Source organism: Anguilla anguilla, chromosome 12 (assembly GCF_013347855.1).
Source record: "Anguilla anguilla isolate fAngAng1 chromosome 12, fAngAng1.pri, whole genome shotgun sequence".
Classification (NCBI taxonomy): domain Eukaryota; kingdom Metazoa; phylum Chordata; class Actinopteri; order Anguilliformes; family Anguillidae; genus Anguilla; species Anguilla anguilla.
Genome location: NC_049212.1, coordinates 30,293,018 through 30,310,513, shown reverse-complemented (window position 1 = coordinate 30,310,513; position 17,496 = coordinate 30,293,018). Strand labels below are relative to the sequence as shown.

Here is a 17,496-nt window from a genome sequence, read left to right as displayed (position 1 = left end):
AATTAGGAACCGAACTCTCCATGAGCCCAGTCATTCCACATCTATGCATCCTGGGTTTTTTGTTGCTAACAGATTTGAGAAGTAAGAGACCCTCCTCTGATTGGTACAAACTGTCCAGCAGGACTGTCCAGGGGCACGGTCACCCATCCCAGACTGGCAAGAAGTGCAAAATTGGAATGTGAAATGACCTCGTCCGGCACTGTGTCTTGAGTGACATAGGTACTGAGGAGTACTTATTGACTTTGATCCATTTTGACTTCTGACCCATGACTGTTTGTCCCAGCAACAAGCCACTCTGTTGCTTTGGTGCTTTTTTTAGGGAACAGTTTGCTATAAAATCAAGTGCTGTAAAGGGCAAGGCAATGTGAACAGTGAGCTGAGCAGAGTGCACACTTTCATTGAGCTGAGCAGAGTGTGCACTTTCATTGAGCTGGGCAGAGTGTGCACTTTCATTGAGATGAGCAGAGTGTGCACTTTCATTGAGCTGTGGAGGGTGCACTTTCATTGAGCTGTGGAGGGTGCACTTTCATTGAGCTGAGCAGAGTGTGCACTTTCATTAAGCTGAGGAGAGTGTGCACTTTCATTGAGCTGTGGAGGGTGCACTTTCATTGAGCTGGGCAGAGTGTGCACTTTCATTGAGCTGAGGAGAGTGTGCACTTTCATTAAGCTGTGGAGGGTGCACTTTCATTGAGATGAGCAGAGTGTGCACTTTCATTAAGCTGAGCAGAGTGTGCACTTTCATTGACAGGATTTATATGTAGTGTGTATGTGTGTGTGTGTGTTTGTGTGTGTGTAGTCTGTGCAGATAGACCTCATTGTTTGGGTGTATTTATGAAATGTCACCCATTGAATGTGCACTTGAGTCTCTGGAGTCTAAATGCATGAAATATGGTTTGCCTTCTGTTCAGTTCTCTGTGCAAGATAAACGTGAGGTAAACCACACTCATCAAGTTTGGGGAGGGGGGAGGGGGAGCAGAGAGCACACAAATTAAAAATACAGTTTCAAGTGGAAGAGATGATGGTAGAGACTGAGAAACAGAACAGCGAACGACCACAAATTTAGAGGGAGTGAGGTTGATGTCAGCATTCTGCTAAACACAGCGCATGTACACATTAGATGGGGAAGATGTTGTGAAAGAGGGAGAGGAAGAGAGAAAGTCGTTGAGTTTTAGCAGAGGATTGCGAGAGAGGAGGGGTGTGATGCAAAAAAAGACACGATCACAAAATACAACAAACACAGACCTGAAGATCTGGAAAGAGAGTAGCAACCGAAACATCAAACGTGAGTATGGGAGCGTACCTGTTTCATGCTTCTTTTACTCCTCTTAGCTCAGTCTGCTTTTCGCCATTACAAAGAGACATTTGTTTTGCCAAAGCGTGTACCGCTTATATTATTATTACAAAGCTGATTTAAATGACAAAATAATTAACTTAAAATAATTTACTGTTAATAACGGTAACTGGAATATCTGGAATATATATAAAAGTTATTTATGGGGAAAAAAATAATCAGAATTATAAATAAAACTCCAAAATAAAGTGGATGTTCATGCAGTGAGCCTAGCAGTACAGCCCAGCCTTGTGTTTATGGGAGAAGGGAAGGAAAGTTTCAAACTCGGTTAATAATGAATACTCCCTGAACTCTGCTTATAAGATACTTACAGTATGTTTGTATTGAAATGCTGCATGTAGGGTTTATTATCCATCTTTGTCAAAGTTTTGTGAAATCAAATACATAGCTTGAGATGTGACTTCTTCGATTACCTTCAAATAGGCTTGGCAGGGGAACTCATGCAGAGGATATAGCATGCAAATGCAGATGTTAAAAAACGTGTTGCTGGTAAATGCATCTAAGGGGAACCTGGCAAATATCTACTTCATTTTCTCAATTCAAACTCTCCTAGCAGATTGCACCCTATTTTGGGAGAAGGCAGATCAGAACTATCAATCAGCTACTTTTTACTTATTAAGGGAGCATTGCACGTGAGTGAAAAGAGTGTAGGCAAGCCTACAAATGGTTTGATTGACAGATTGTCCCTTCTTTAAACATTTATGCAGGTGTCCCCGTAAAACTGTTGGTTTCACACCTGCTGTTTTTCCACCCTGTATCTTCACCACGAGCTGTAGGCATAAATGTCCTCATTTTCTCAGTGTGTCTCTCGTGCCCCCTTTCCATTGCCCAGAACAGTTCATTAATCATTCATACCCAGAGCTATGGGGAACCAGGATAGTTCTCAGAATGTGTGCCTGTTCCTGTTTCCACCAAACTTTGAGATTACCCTCCTACTGCCACCCTTACGTGGGCAATTGAAATATTTGATCTGAAGCGGAAAAAGATCAAATTTTGGCGACAACAATTCTATCAGAAGTTAGCTTGACCATCATCACAGCAGAAACGCTGCTATTATTGGGTCTGCGGCAGACCTGGGCAGGTGATAGAATGCTCGTTCTTTATCTTTTACAACTTTTCAACAGTTCTCTCAAGGGGAAAAAACCAGGACTGGTTACAATTTACAGTCCGGTAACAAAGAGAGGGAACAAAAACCAAAGTTCCAGCCCCGTAACCGCTGAAATAGTGTGGACAGAATGCACCTTTGAACACTGATGCTGGATCGGTTCCTGCTTTATAGCACGTAATAGTGTTGCACATAATACTGGTTTGGTTACAATTTCAAGATCAAGATTTCAGTAGGGTGAAATTTGTTATTTTTGCTATTTATGTAAGGCCTTTGGATTTTAGATGAAGAAATGAATATGAGACAAAAATACACACACACACACACACACGTATAGAAAGAGTGAGAGAGACAGTACTGACTGAAAAGATAAGAGAGGGAAGGAGTTTGGTTACTTGGGTGGTAATGTTAGTGGGGTGGGGCAGTGGGGGTGAATGAAGCAGGAAGTGGTGACATCATCACAAGCTCTTGTACCCATGTGCTCAGTGTTACTTTCATTATGTTTCTCAACGTTGCCCCACTTGCCTCCTGCTACAGCCTGCAGATTTCCAATGGAAGGGTGGTGCCATTTTAAGCAGCCCGGCTGTGTGTGCTAAGCCCAGCATCGCCTGTCCACCGAGCTGGGGGCGATGAGGGGGTGGGAGGACCAGGAAGATGCTTCTGACAGGTAAGAACTGTGTTGTTCTGCTGGACTTTGCTAAATGTCAGCATTTACAGTTAATGTTCGTATTATGGCCTTGTCATGCCAGCAATACTACTTCATAATCCGCAATGGATCTCAAAGAGAGATGTACTGTCCACCCGTATGCCTGTGCTGTCTGACTACAGCACATTGGTAATTCCCCGTTTCATGTGATGAGTAGCGTAGAGTTGGAGGGTGTGTAAGGTGTAGGGCACTTGTGTGAGAAAGGCGGGGGTTATTATGATGCTTTCGTCTTCTCTTCACCTCCATCTATCAATCAATGTTTCAGCAGAGATACATAAAAAGCAACAGAGGCCTGGCTTTGGCATTGCAGGCACTGAAATGCAGGCATTGAACTACAAGCACGTATCAATCATAATTATGCCATTAGACTGTTCTTAAGTGAACACTCTAATGCTGATGTAATAATCACTACTGGTAACTGAAAGTGCTAGAGTTCTAGAACACTAGTTATAGAACATTTTGACTTTGAAAAAACATTCCAAAAACATACTCTTAAAGGGGGTTAATATTTTCATGTGGTTAAGTTATCCTACAAGATTTGGAATCTTCATTCAGAATCAAACAGGATACTAGAAGTATAAAATGGGAGATGCTGCTAACGCAGGCTGTTGTCCTGACATGCCTTTTAGCCTGCCTGATTATTCTAGGTCTGTGTCAGCAGGTGCACTAGGCCTCCTGGTGAGCTGGCGAACGGAAGCGACGTCGCCCCAGGCGGGCCCCTCACTTTGCTGGACAGGCTGCGACTCTGCCAGTCGGCCTGGGCCCCTGGGAGCCCCTGGGGCCGAGACGGGGCCTTCGCTGCTCTTTGGGGGCGACTGCCTGGGGTGAGCTGTCTGACCATCACCTTACTAACAGAGCAATATTGCCCCAGGGTCAGCGTGAGGATGTGTACATGTCCCATTGTTGCTGGCTACATTTATTAGAAAAAGTTGTGAGAATTCTCTGTCTGTGAATGCATATTCTGTCTATTACTTATTACTAAAAAAAGTATGACAGAGATTAGAATGGTTTTCCTTTATACTGTGCTTTTCCAGAAAGGTTTGCACCCTTGGATAAAGATGCGCCATTGGTGTCTATCAACTTGATCTTTCACTCAAAACATGACAAAACGAACCTTTAATTGTGAGAAAATTTTTTAAAGAAAAATAATTTTTTCAAGAAATTTATATTTTTCTCAAACCACAAAGTCCCAATTATTGAAATTCTTATGAACAAAATATAATAGAAGTGTATTGCCTTTTGTATCTTATGTTTAAAAAGTTTATCCGAGTCTTTAGGAACTCTTGATTGGTCAGCCGTTCCTTCCTGTTTGTCTGTGGTGTAAAAACGAGGTGACAAGCGTGCCAATCTCCCTTAGTCATCTATCAGCAAGGGGCAGGGCTGAGAGCGCTCAAAGGAAATCAGACAAAAGGCTGTTGATCTTCATAAGTCAGCCAATGGTTATAAAAAATGGCTAAATGCCTGAAAATACCCACCCTCACTATTAGGGAAATAATTCATGAAACTGCCTGTGAGGAGATGCTAGTTTGAAGGATGCTCTGAGAGTTTCAGAAGCAGCGTCTGAGTTTCAGAGCGTGCATGTCCCAGCATGCTGTGTGGCAGCAGAGATGGCAGGATGCTACTCGGGACAGTGGCCCTGTCTCCTGGTTTTTGGGTGGGTTACAGACCGGCACTATTTCAAAGAGACACAATAGGGTGCTCCAGGGTGCCAGGTGAACCTGTTTCAAGAATAGTGGGTGCCTGTGTGAGGGACATTGGGTGCCAGGCTTACCTGTGTGAGGGACATTGGGTGCCAGGCTTACCTGTGTGAGGGACATTGGGTGCCAGGCTTACCTATATGAAGGGCGTTGGCTGGTGACAAATGCAGGCAGCTGAATGTGGAAGTCCCAGTTCTGTGTGACATCGGGCAATGACAGTGTGTTAGTTCATGCAGTATTGCAGAAATATAACATGATGTCTGATATAACACGAGATACTGTATAGTGTGAGAGGGGGAGAGATAAACAAAGCATGCATGTGTGTTTGAGAACGGGAGAGAGAGGGAGAGAATGCATATGTGTGCATGCTTGTGTGCTATGGTGTGTGTGTGTGTGTGTGTTTGTGTATGTGTGTGTATGTGTGTTTTTGTGTTAGAGATCTCAATAAATAGCATGGATACAGTATACTACCTGCATGTTATTCTTTGTATGTCAGACTACTAAAACATTGAATTGAACTGAGAAAGAGAGGAAGGGAGGGTGGAGTGGAAAAGATAGACTGCTAAAGAGGAAGCAGAACAAAATAAATAGGCATACCATCAACCTACTGAATAGCAAAGAGTGGCTGTTTGCTGGCCGGCACAACGTTACGAAGAGCAGTATAGGTAGGTTTACAAGAGTCTGGACTTAACAGGGGTGTGGTATTCAGCTCTGAGTGAAGTGTATTCTGTAAGTAATATTACGCAATATAGAGAAATTCACTACAGATTCTAAGAATATGAAATAGCTGTTAGACGGGTATTTACACCACAGTAACATAACACTTGGTTTGCTGTAGTCTGGTTGAAGAGTAAAGTGAACTATAGTGACAATAAGGGTTTTTGCTAAATACTCTGAGATGTACACTGTAAGACTCAAGCTTAATAATCTATTTCTATGTATGGTAGTGTGTATTGTAGCACTGGTTTAGCCTCCTGAAACTTTCAAAAACTTTAGTCCTTAAAGTCCTCTACAATATATTAGTAGAAATTAGGAATTGGAATCACATGTGATTGATCTCCTTTTTATTTATTTATCCGATTGCCCAAACAAATTTGCAATGGCCAATTGTCTGCAAGATCTCTGCCTAATATATTAAGCAACACAGAGTAGAGTATGGACTACCTGTCTCTGCTATCAAACGTCAAGGGAACTGAGATTAGCACATTGTGTTTGCATTGCAAAGCAGAAGAGTTTTCAGACAAGCACTTGCACTTGCATTCCAATGATCAATACAGCCACAAATGTTTTCATCAGATTCAAAACAGTACATGAAATGGGTGCTCTGTTTCTCTCCACAAAGTAGCCTTCAAACAGCCTTTCCTCTCTCCTTTGACTTGCAGTGAACTTTTCAAAAGGGTTTCTTTCAGTGTTACCAACACTGTGTTCTATTCTGGTTTGTCCTGAGCGTTGCTCTCACTTATGTCTCTGACTTCCTGTAACCTCTGTGAGTCTGTGGTGTGTGTGTGTGTGTGTGTGTGTGTGTGCATGTGCAAGTCTGCGTGTGTGCATGTGTGTAGGCTTGTGAGTGTGCGTGTGTGTGTGTGGGTGTGAGTTTGCTCGTGAGTGTCTGAGTGTGTGTGAGCGTATGACTGTGTGTTTATGCATGTATACATGCATTTCTGTCTACATGTGCATGTGAAAGCGAGAGAGAAGAACGGGGTGAGAATTATGTTAAGTATTCACTGTTGACTTCACTGCAAAAAGCTATCGCTAATCCCTTCTTTGTTTCTTTTTATGGTGATTGACTTCTAACTTCTGGTGTATTAGCGCCATGTTGCTAATCTCATCATTATTTATAGTGCTGACAAGGCTTGGTAGTTGAAGCACTGATCGTGTGGCCGCGTATGCATGTGTTCCGGGGTCAGTAGAGTTGCGGTGGGACAGTTGTGGTGTGTGTGCAGTGTCAGTATTGTGTTTCTGGTAATGACGCACCCCCCCCCCCCCCCCCCCCCCCCCCCCGGCTGTTCCTTCGCTGCTCATTTCGGTAATTCCTCTCTGCAGTCACCTTTTCCAGAGCCCTGGGTGGAAAGACCGCTGACTCATTTCCATTAGTAACCTCCCAGCCCGTGCGCCTCTCTCCCCTCCATACAGAGTTTCCTGGTGCTGAGCGACTCGTCCTCCCAGCCGCAGCTACTGTGTTTGTCTGTAGGCGGCAGCGATCAGCCAGTGAGGGATTTCCCCATCCAGCGCACCGGTGCAGGTAGACACTCCCCACAAGCAATCAGAGCCCCTCTGAAATTCCTATGCAAACACAGACACACACAGACAGGGACAGTGATTCAAATTCGAAGAATGTTATTGGCAGGAAAGACATTTGTAAATTTTTCCAAGGCATTAGTCTATATTTTTTTTCATTTGAACATGAGCACAGGTGTATTTGAATACTCAGTAAATTCTATTCATACCTCTCTCCCTCTCTATTAGTGTTCCACCTTCCAGAGTCTCACCTGGGTTTCTCAGACCTGGTTCAACTGGTTGCCTTCTACAGTCTGTGCAGGTGAATGAGAATTAGTCTATTCTGCCTTTTTAGAGCAGTGTCTTCATCCTTAGTTTTCTTTAAGCACTCTGACCTGTGCAAATGTGAATATATTGCCATGAGGGGTAACGTTTATGGGCCGATTTCGGGTGGGTTTTAATGTATAATTTTTGGTTTATGCCCCCACCTCCCCAGGGATGTTTTGCCACTCTGCCTGTTCCTTCCACCCTGTATGTACAGCCTCACTGAGCAGCCAGGCCAGGACATGTCTCTTCTGGGACCCAGTGAGTCTCTTTCTCACCCTGTCCTCTCTCTCTTTCTCTTTCTCTCTCCCCATTTCTCTCTGTTTCTCTCTCTCTCTCTCTCTCTCTCCCCCTCCCCCTCCCTCTCTCTCTCTCTCTCTCTCTCTCTGTCTCTCTTTCTATTTCTCTCTACCGCTTCCTTTCTCTCTCTCTCTCCCCCCTCCCTCCCTCACTGTCTCTCACTCTCTTGATCTTTCTTTATCTCTGTTCTCTCTCTTGCTTTCTCAGTGCAAAGCAGGATTTTCCCCTCCTGTCTCTCTCTTCTTCTTCATCTCTCTCTCTACCTCTGTGAATCACACTCACTTTAATATCAAAAGCTCTCTGCCCTCTACCTCTATGTGTTCTCCGTCTTCTCTTCCATGGTGTGCAGAGCTGGCCCTAAGGTTTAGGTGGCTATAAACAAGAATGCTGTTGGGGCCACAAAGCGCTCAAAAACAAAGCTTGAATTGTGTGGTCCAGGGGTGGTTGTGGCCCTAAACGACTTTAGTGGCCCTAAATGACTTTAGGGACTCTAAATGAGTGTTTATGCCAGCGGCTGGCCCTGGCTGTATGAATCTTCCTCTTCGTCGCCCCATGAAATTTGACAAGAGGGAATAAAGTATTTCCTTACCCCAGCAACTTTTCCAAAGGGCAAGGGTAAAAGACAGGAACACTTAATATGCAGTGGCACATGCATACCTTCATTTAATAGAAATGAACAGAGACACGTAATCTGGACTGACTGCAACATTGGTCTTCATTTTGTGTTCCTGTTTGAGTCTTGTGAACAAGACAAAAAATCCTCAATCTAACCAAAGTGTTTACTCAAAAGTTCACCTACCCTAGAAAAGTCTGCATGTCGCCCTAGGTTGAACACTCAATTCATTGTATTTAAAATGATCAATATAAATATTTCTCTCAGCTATTTGTTCTGGTTTCGCCTGCATTACTGCAGTGTGCACTTATTGTTTGATCATCCCATCTGTCTATCTCTCTCTCTCTCTCTCTCTGGTTCATCTCATCTGTCTTTCTTTCAATGCATCTCTCTCTTTCAAAACATCACTATCTTTCAATTCATCTCTCTTTCAACCCATCTCTCACATTCAATGCATCTCTCTTTCTCTCTCTCTCTCTCAGTCTGACTCTCCCTGTTCCATCTGTTTGTCAGAGTTCTGGCTGTGCCCCTCCCCTGATCAAAAGCTTGATGACATGTCCATGAGGTCTACTGGAATCACCATGTGCTCCATCCAGGTACAGAGGCCCATTGATCCAGTCTGCAGTATGGTGTTCATTTCTAAGCAAGAATCTTTGTATTGTGTTAATCCTCGGTTTTGGGACGCTGACTGACAGGTGACCTCAGCCAGTGGCGCGCTCTGCATCATCAATCCGCTCTACCTCCACGAGCACGGAGATGACTGGCTGAGGCCGGCACCGCGCTCCCAATCCAGCCCCTCGGGTGCCAGCCAAACAGCCAATCACAAGCGAGAAAGGCGACTGAGCACAACCAGACCATGGGGAGGGGCGGGGCTACGTAGACTGAGAGGCCTCTCATTGGACCAGGAACTCCATGACACGCCTCCAGATGGTTCAAGTAAAGCTGCCAACTCTCTTCTTACTTAGTTTAACATGATGGTCATTAAAATGTGTGTGAAATTGTTCTGTATAGGATTAATGCCCCTTTAAAATAGGGTCTGCGAAAGCCTTCACGATTTCGTAAATAAGGGCCATAACCACTGGCAAAAGCATAAGCATCAACAGCACACAACTGGCATGATTCTGCACTAGTGACATACTGTCACATATATCCTATGAAATTTAGTTGTTTTAAGCTGTTTATAATAATTATGCAATGCTATTGACAATGAGCAGATGTATTATATGCCACTTATTAATTAATTGGTGCTACATAAGACCTTTGAGTTTTGTTGCTACTGAACCAATATGACCTGCTCAGATAGACTAGAAAATTTGATTGACTATGGCTGTCTGCTGGGATGCTGCCAGATTTTGGACCCTATGAAAAGATCTCACATTGGGTCCCACCACCCCAGGCCTCCCCATCCCTGAGCAATTTCAGCATCATTTTTGAGGGCCCTTGGAATTATCCCTGACTCCACCCAACAGCCCCCCCCCCCTCCCCCCCTATACATTGTCCCTGGCTCTCTGGGATTGTATCCAGGATTTTGCCTCCCTAACACAAAGGGATTTCAAAAAAGCCAGTTTGAAAATCCAAATCCAAAATTGTGTTTCTGGTCAGGCCAGCTGGGTTTGGGCTAAAAAGCTTGGGCAAGCTGGAGCATGAAGCCTTGTGCTAAAGACCACTGACCCATTTATCTGTCACCATTCACCTCAGGGATGTGAACAACTCATAAGCCCATCCAATATGCCTCCTTTAACATCACACTCACATTGAAAGACTTTATTTTAATGAATTCAGTTTATTTCTTAGGGATGAAGGAAAATAATTGTTGCTTCATTGAGGGCAGGTTGGCTTTTAGGATTAGTACTCCTGGCTGAGGCACAGTTGGGTAAATGGTGCTGTTACTTCTCTCTTCAGTGTGCTGTCTCTGTAAGCCGACTGGTACCTCTCTCTTTCCTCAGTGTCTCCCAGTGTCCCGCCCCCTGCCTCCCCCTCTGCCCCAGGGGGTGTGGTGCTCCGGAGGGCCAGTCAGCCTGCTGTCTGTGACTCATTCAAGAGGCGGAGCGAAGGGGCCCTCCCTGTGGACCCCAGACGCTTCAGTGACACCCCTCAGTCCCCGCACCGCGTTTCGTGGATTGAGGAAGGGGTGTGGCTTTCACCCCCTCCTCCCCCTTCAATGCTCCACCCCCCTTGCCTGGAGCTGGACTCCCTGTCCATCAGCAGCCTGGAGGAGGAGCCGGACACCGCCCACAGCCCCGCCCTCAGCCCCGCCCTCAGCCCCGCCCAGCACCACACGCACCGCCTCCCGCTGGTCCTGGCCGACAAGATGAAGAACCGCCTCTCGGCCGTGGGGCAAGCCTTCGGCGGGCTGGTGTCGCCACAGAAACGGCTGAACAAGCGGGTGCAGGAGCTGAGCGAGCGGAAGGGCGGGGCCTTCGCCGAGGCGGTGCGGGCCTTCGTGGGGCACACGCTGGGGGGCGACGCCCACAGCCACCCCTCCGCCACCGAGATGCTGCAGGAGGTGCGCAGCACCCTCACCAGGCTGAAGGAGGCGCTGTTCGACTGCCTGGAGATACAGGTTCTCATAGACGGCCTGGGAGACGTGTCGGACTGGGAGCTGGGTGAGTGCTGCAGGCAGTGTTTGGCTCTGTCAGGGCCCAGGAGCTGTTCGCTGTCTGCTCTGGGTATGAGTATAGATGTCCTCCTGAGACACGATGGAATACATGTGTCACGGATGGAAAAAATGTGTTGTACTGAAACTACTTATTGTACTGAAAATATTATTTTGTTTTTATTGAATGTCCCTTTGCAGTGTATGTTTCAGACTCATAGAATATATGATTCTTGAGATTAAGACCAAAGACATGTCCCTTACAAAAATTAATGAAAATATTTTCACTGCAAGATGTTTTTGTCATTCTTATCATGTAAAAAATTTTTTAATATTTTTTGATTTGTCCAGTTGAGGAGAATATGGGCCTCAAAGCCATGTCCAGTACCATATCTGTCCTGTGGTTATACTCTATTTTTTTACACAGGAATGCATGTCTGTGTATCGCAGAGAAGGAACAGAATGGTAGTCAGTTTATTTGGTCTGTTTGGGGGGAAATTTTGGGCTGCCAGGCAGTGGCCTGACAACAGGAAGGTACAGCGGTATCATGTCCTGTCAGCGGTTTGTCACCTTCGTGAAGCCAGTGCGTCTCATGATTGCAGCGTTACGTGGTTGCGTGACTGTCAGCAGAGCTCATATCCGGGAGTCTCCACTCCCCCTCCATTTCCTTTTTTCACCGCTCAGAATGTCCGGTCAGAATTACGCACCCCACCATCGCTTCGTCGCCTTCTGTCAGTACACCGGGCCGTAGACCAGCGCATGCCGTCCCTCCGAAGCGCGCGCTGACCCCCTTGCTGACCCCCCTCGCTTAGCCCTGCACTTCCTGTTCAGGGCTGCACTTCCTGTCCGGCTGGTGCAAGCAGAATGCGGGGTTGCAGATGACCAGATGCGCCACTGGCACGTGACAAAGAGGCCTTGCAATACGTTTTTGCCCTCTCTAGAGGACATGGGTCTCTGATCTTAACGCCCTCTACCTGTCTACTCAACCAAATGATGGACCACATTTGATATTCTACCATGCTGAAACCTACACTACAAGGGACGTTCAATTAAAATAAAATAAATACTACACATTTAAAAAAATATTTTCACTGCAACAAGTTCTTGTCATCTAATATACTCGTATTATATTTTTAAAATGTAAATACGGAACTGTTTTTTTCTGCTGGGTCTCTGGAGGGTATACTTGCTGATTCGTACCCTGTTCACGTTCTCTTGCTTTTACTCTCTGACAGTGAGATAGATGTTTAAATGTTCCAAAGAGACTGGAACGCTCTCTCTTTCTCTCTCTTTCTTCAGTTCCATGCTATTTGCAGTGCAATGAGTTTATCTGGCTCTCTCTGTCTGATATATGATCAGTGTGCATGACCCTCCAGTCTCCCTGTTACTGTGAGATTGAGGCAAGCTGGATATTAATAATAATAAACACTTATTATTCTTGTTGAAATTAGCTGAGGGTCTGACAACTGATTTTAATGTTAATCTCTCTCTCTCTCTCTCTCTCCCTCCTCCTCCTCCTCCTCCTTGGCAGATGCTATGGTAGAGGGCTCCTTGCACAAGGCGACCCTCAAGCCGGTGTCCACGCACCTGTACACCTGCCTCCGGGAGTACCGCAGCCGCGACGGCAGCCTGCGGCAGCTCCGGGACAACCAGCAGGCCCTGGAGGCGCAGGACCCGAAGGGCCTGGGCGGGACGGCGGGGGCGGGCGTGCCGGACCCCGTCACCCTGGAGAGGATCCAGCAGCGCTGGGCCTCCATGCATGAGGCCTACTCCCCGAGCAAGAAGGTGCAGATCTTGCTGAAGGTCTGCAAGAGCATCTACCACAGCATGAGCGCCAACGCCAGCTCAGGTGAGGGGTGCACGAGGTGCATGAGTATGTATGCTGCCCCCTAGCCCACTGGCGGTGAATTACAAGGGTCCACAAAACATTCTGGTATTGGTAGAATTAGTAGAAATGAGCTACATAAAACACAGAGAATAAGGTGTGCTGTTCAGCTGTGTATATCTGCAATGACACCATTTAACTACATGAGACACAGCTTAATATTGGTATCGCAGCGATCAGGATAAAATCAGCAGTGAGAATATGTTACAGGAGATCACTCAGCCACCCCCCTGGACCTTTGATCAGCAGTGCAGTGTAGGCTCCAGCTCCCCCTTTCAATTCAACGATTCCCCTTGCATAGTCTCTCTCTTCTCTTCTCCTCATGCCCCACTCTCTCGCCCTTTCTCTCCCTCTCTCTACCTCCCTCTCCCCATCTCTCTCTGTCCCCTCTCTCTCTCCCTCTGTCCCCCCCCCCTCTCCCTCTCTCCCCCCCCCGTCCTCTCCCCCTCTCTCTCTCTCTCTCTCTCTGTCTCTCAGGGGCAGTGTTTGGGGCAGATGACTTCCTCCCGTGCCTGACCTGGGTGTTACTGCGCAGTGATCTCACCTCTCTGCAGCTGGACACAGATTATATGATGGAGCTGCTGGACCCAACGCAACTGCAGGGGGAAGGTAGGATTTACTCTCTCTCTCTCTCACACACACACACACACATGCTCACACACTCATACACACACACACACACATGCACACACACACACACACACACACATAGGCGCCCACTCACACACACACACTCACATACATACGCACATGCACACACACACATACGCGGGCACTCACACGTACACACACACATAAATACGCACACCAACAGTGTAGAGGTTAGGTTGTATTATTTCCACATCCCATAAGCCTGTGCATAGTCAGCATTTAAACCAGTCTATAATAACAAACCCGCAATATATATAACAATCTGATCCGGTTATCCATCACAGTTCCACTGAGGCAACAATACATGGGGATGGATTACCTTATTAACTTTGCATACCCCAACAGTGTACTCTAATATGCTTCCAGAGGCACTTCACATAATGTTGTAAGTTTGCATTATGATGCTTGCTATCGATTGTCACACAAATAACTGTATTGTTACCAATCCTTGCATAACTCTTTCTGTTTGCACTTTATAAGTTGCTCTGGATGGGAGCAATGTGATTGTGAGAGCAACGTGATGTGACTGTAAAAGGCGATTACAGTAATATTGAATTTGCTTTCCCCCCTCCCCCTGTCTCCTCCCAGGCGGGTACTACCTGACGTCTCTGTACGCCTCCCTGTTCTACATCAGCAGCTTCCAACCTCGCCTGGCCACCCGCCAGCTCAGCGTCGAGGCCCAGCAGTCCCTCAGCCGATGGCATCGCAGACGGACCCTGCACTGCAACCAATCGCGACGGGGCAAGACCAGGAGGACTATTCGGAGGCATGTGCACAGTGAAGGGGCGGGCCCTCGGAGGGAGGTGGGGCCAGCTGATGAGGACATGCCCGGGGATGCGAGGGGAGGGGCTGGGACAGAGGCGCCCTCTGGGGGCGGGGCAGGGGCGTCGCTCCCCACTGCTCCGGAGGGGCTGGAGGTCCTGGGGGAGGAAGAGGGCTGCCGAGAGGCCCCCAGGACAGGAAGCAGGGCAGGAACAGCGGAGCCAGTGGTCTGTCCCCCCGAGGGTGGGCAGGGGGAGCAGGGGTCGGCTCGGGAGGGCAGGGGCATTCCAGAAACGGCCGAAAAACATGAGAAAGAGAGGAGCGAAGGGAGAGAAGGAGAGAAGGAGGAAGGGAGATTCCGGGAGGAGGGGTTCGCTGACTGTCTGTGGGACGGGGGGACAGGGGTCCGGGGTCAAGCACAGGTCCCACAAAACCCACGGACTACATCAGAGAATCTGCTCGGTTGGGAGTGATTGCAGCTGGGTGAGAGGAGTCGTGGGCTGGCCTTCCAGCTGCTGGGACACCATAGAGAGCAGCAGGGGTTAGAGCTGCCTACACAGCCCCCTGTGAGGAGCCACAGCTGAGTGGCTGTCTGGGCTTGGGGGCCTAACCAATCAGAGGAGGGCCCTGCTGGGAGACGTGCAAGGGGGTGGAGCTCGTGACCACAGAGATGGAGCTGGAAGTCGTGATGTCACAGAGAGCATTCCTGTGGGGTTCTCAGTCCCAAGACAGTGGCTCAGACCAGCACTGCTGTAGGCCATTTCAGAAACCTTCCCTCAGAAAAGCTAGAGAAGATAGACAGACAGGGGTAAATAATCATAGAAATTGGGTAAATATTTACATTCTTAAAACATGATGGATGACAGTCGATCCTTTTATGTGTATGTACTGTATGCATGTATGATTGAAATGAACGCACATGTAGAACTGCATACATTATGTTCCAAGTAATTTCATAGATTATATGTACCTCTTCTGCATACACCCATTGCTTATTGGAATATGTACATCATATATATCAGTTGAATTTTGGATTAATAGCAATTATTTCAGATATTTGCATAAATTAGCTTAATGTCTGTATTTCTCATGGTAAGAAAATGCTAATTAATTTCACTGAGTGTGTTTCAATGAATGTAAAACCGTTTAAAAGCAAACACCATTCGATGTGGCAGTATAGACTGAGTAAAAAATTTTGTATTCATATTACAATACTAGTTACACTTTTTTTACCTTTATGATGAAAAATAATAACCTTTTCTAACAGGCTTCAGTTGCTGGGGGAAGGTTATGGAGATAATATGCTGTAATCTATAAACTTTTTATAGGATGAATTTAAAGTATATCTGGTTGCCTTGTGACCGTGAATATCTTAGCTGAAAGGATGTTAGACTTTTAGTCTGAACTATTAGTCTGACAAACTGGATGTGCTGTCTCTGGATAACTATTGCTGCTGGTTGTGAGAGTATTAACATTAATATCATTCAGATTTTTTTTTCACAAGCAAAGCTTTATTCATTCTTAAGAGCACTTAAGTACATTATGTGCTCAAAGTCCTGCACTTAGATTCATATATTCCAATTATAATGGCTTATATATAATGTATATCGTAATATATTTTTGATTAGACCTGTGTGATTGTATTATAGACATTTCTCAATTGTGGAAATGTATTTTGAACTTTATTGTCGGTCTAATTTACAGCCTCCAAACCTTACCAGATGCTCGCAATTATAATATTTATGTGTTTTTCCAATTGTTTCACTGTTGTTCCTCTTCTCATCATGTTTTTGACAATCAATCCATCTACACCTAATACTATTTTTTATTAGACTGGGTGACTGCTGCTTTATTATGTTTTACCACAAGATGGCGCATTCACCTCATATGTGTCCCCAGATTAAAGGGGGGGAAAAATGCTTCCTGCTGAAGCATAGTAGGCTATCTTACCACGTCCCCAGCACCATACTACACTCACAACCTCTACACACAAAGCCAGGTTAGCCACAGTTTTAAATAGACATATAACACGTTATGTACTATTCAGTAATGTGTTCAGAGGCACGATGAATTGTATGACCTAACCACAAAACATTTTGGCCTTAACACCGCTATTGCACCTAACCTAAATGCATGCACTGCTAACCTGAATGTATTCAAGCGATACCCAGCTGCTTAAACGTATTTCAGATGTGCATGTATGTATTTGTTTGAGCGTCCACGAAGACAGTGCAAACACATGACTCACAAATGAACCTGGAACCTATTACAAGCCTGATACACGCTGCTCAAACTGGTGCTCACTCTATCACACAGAAAAAGAGCCTCATGAAACTATATTTACACTTATTACACATAACATGCATAAAGCACTGAAAGGCATAAAAAGTAATTACACACACACACACACTCCTGTTCTACACATGGAGACACACTGCATCCAGTCTTACTGTTGTCTGCAGTCATTACACCCACACAGTTTTGTGAAAACTGGGGACACCTGGCAAAACCATCCCTTTATACACACAATCATTACACACACACACACACACACACAAACACATACTCTCTCTCACACACAGACATTCTGTATCCATGCATACTACTGAACACACACTATCCATGCTTCCTACTATTCTACACACAGTATTCATACACTGTTCTGCTCTTACTATATAATGAGTCCATTCGCATTACAAGTGTGTGCAGTAACTCCAGTTTGAAGTGTCCATTTCTTTACCTCTAAAAACATTCTGCTTTTTATAACACATGTTGAGCTTGCACGCAAGCATGCACTTACACAGAATCTCTCCCTTACACACAAGCACATGCACACCCACACTCATGCAAGCACACACAGAATCTCTTCCTCACACACAAACACATGCACACACACTCACGCACACACAAACTCAAATTAATTCACATACATTCCAAAACATATGGAACGACCATAATTCTGAATTTTAAATCACACGCCCCACCAAATTTCCCTAATTGAGCATCTGGCACAAATTCAGAATTTTTAGATCAGGGCATGACTGCCAGAGAATGTACACCTTATCCAACAAGCACAATTTGAAACACATTTCAAAGTTGGAATCTTGAAAAATATGTAAGTGCCCAAATACAGGGTCGCCCGTCGTCTTCTTGCCAATGTGACGGGGTTCTTTGATATGCATGCGTCATCTATTATGCATGCATAAAATACAATAAGCATACAGCGAATCCATAAATTAGACATACAGGCCGTGCGTGCGGGGCAGTCAGCACACAGATGGCTGCAGCC

At 45.8% G+C, this 17,496-nt stretch overlaps 1 protein-coding gene across 4 annotated transcripts; it reads left to right on the top strand.

Moving 5' to 3' along the window:
• The first annotated feature begins 999 nt into the window (after positions 1–999).
• rinl (Ras and Rab interactor-like) lies at positions 1,000–15,963 on the top strand. 4 transcript variants are annotated; one of them, XM_035386295.1, is made up of 12 exons: positions 1,000–1,282; positions 2,994–3,123; positions 3,821–3,986; positions 6,993–7,101; positions 7,326–7,398; positions 7,573–7,661; positions 8,827–8,909; positions 9,009–9,249; positions 10,260–10,919; positions 12,441–12,758; positions 13,272–13,403; positions 14,034–15,963. In XM_035386295.1, the coding sequence occupies exons 2-12, from the start codon at positions 3,086–3,088 to the stop codon at positions 14,678–14,680; spliced, it is 2,556 nt and encodes an 851-aa protein (XP_035242186.1). In that variant the 5' UTR covers positions 1,000–1,282; positions 2,994–3,085; the 3' UTR covers positions 14,681–15,963. The 4 variants fall into 4 exon arrangements, with proteins under 4 accessions (XP_035242186.1, XP_035242187.1, XP_035242189.1 ...); XM_035386296.1 differs by having other exon boundaries at positions 1,001–1,282; positions 3,824–3,986; XM_035386298.1 differs by lacking the exons at positions 1,000–1,282; positions 2,994–3,123; positions 3,821–3,986 and adding an exon at positions 5,093–5,524.
• Positions 15,964–17,496: the final 1,533 nt, after the last annotated feature.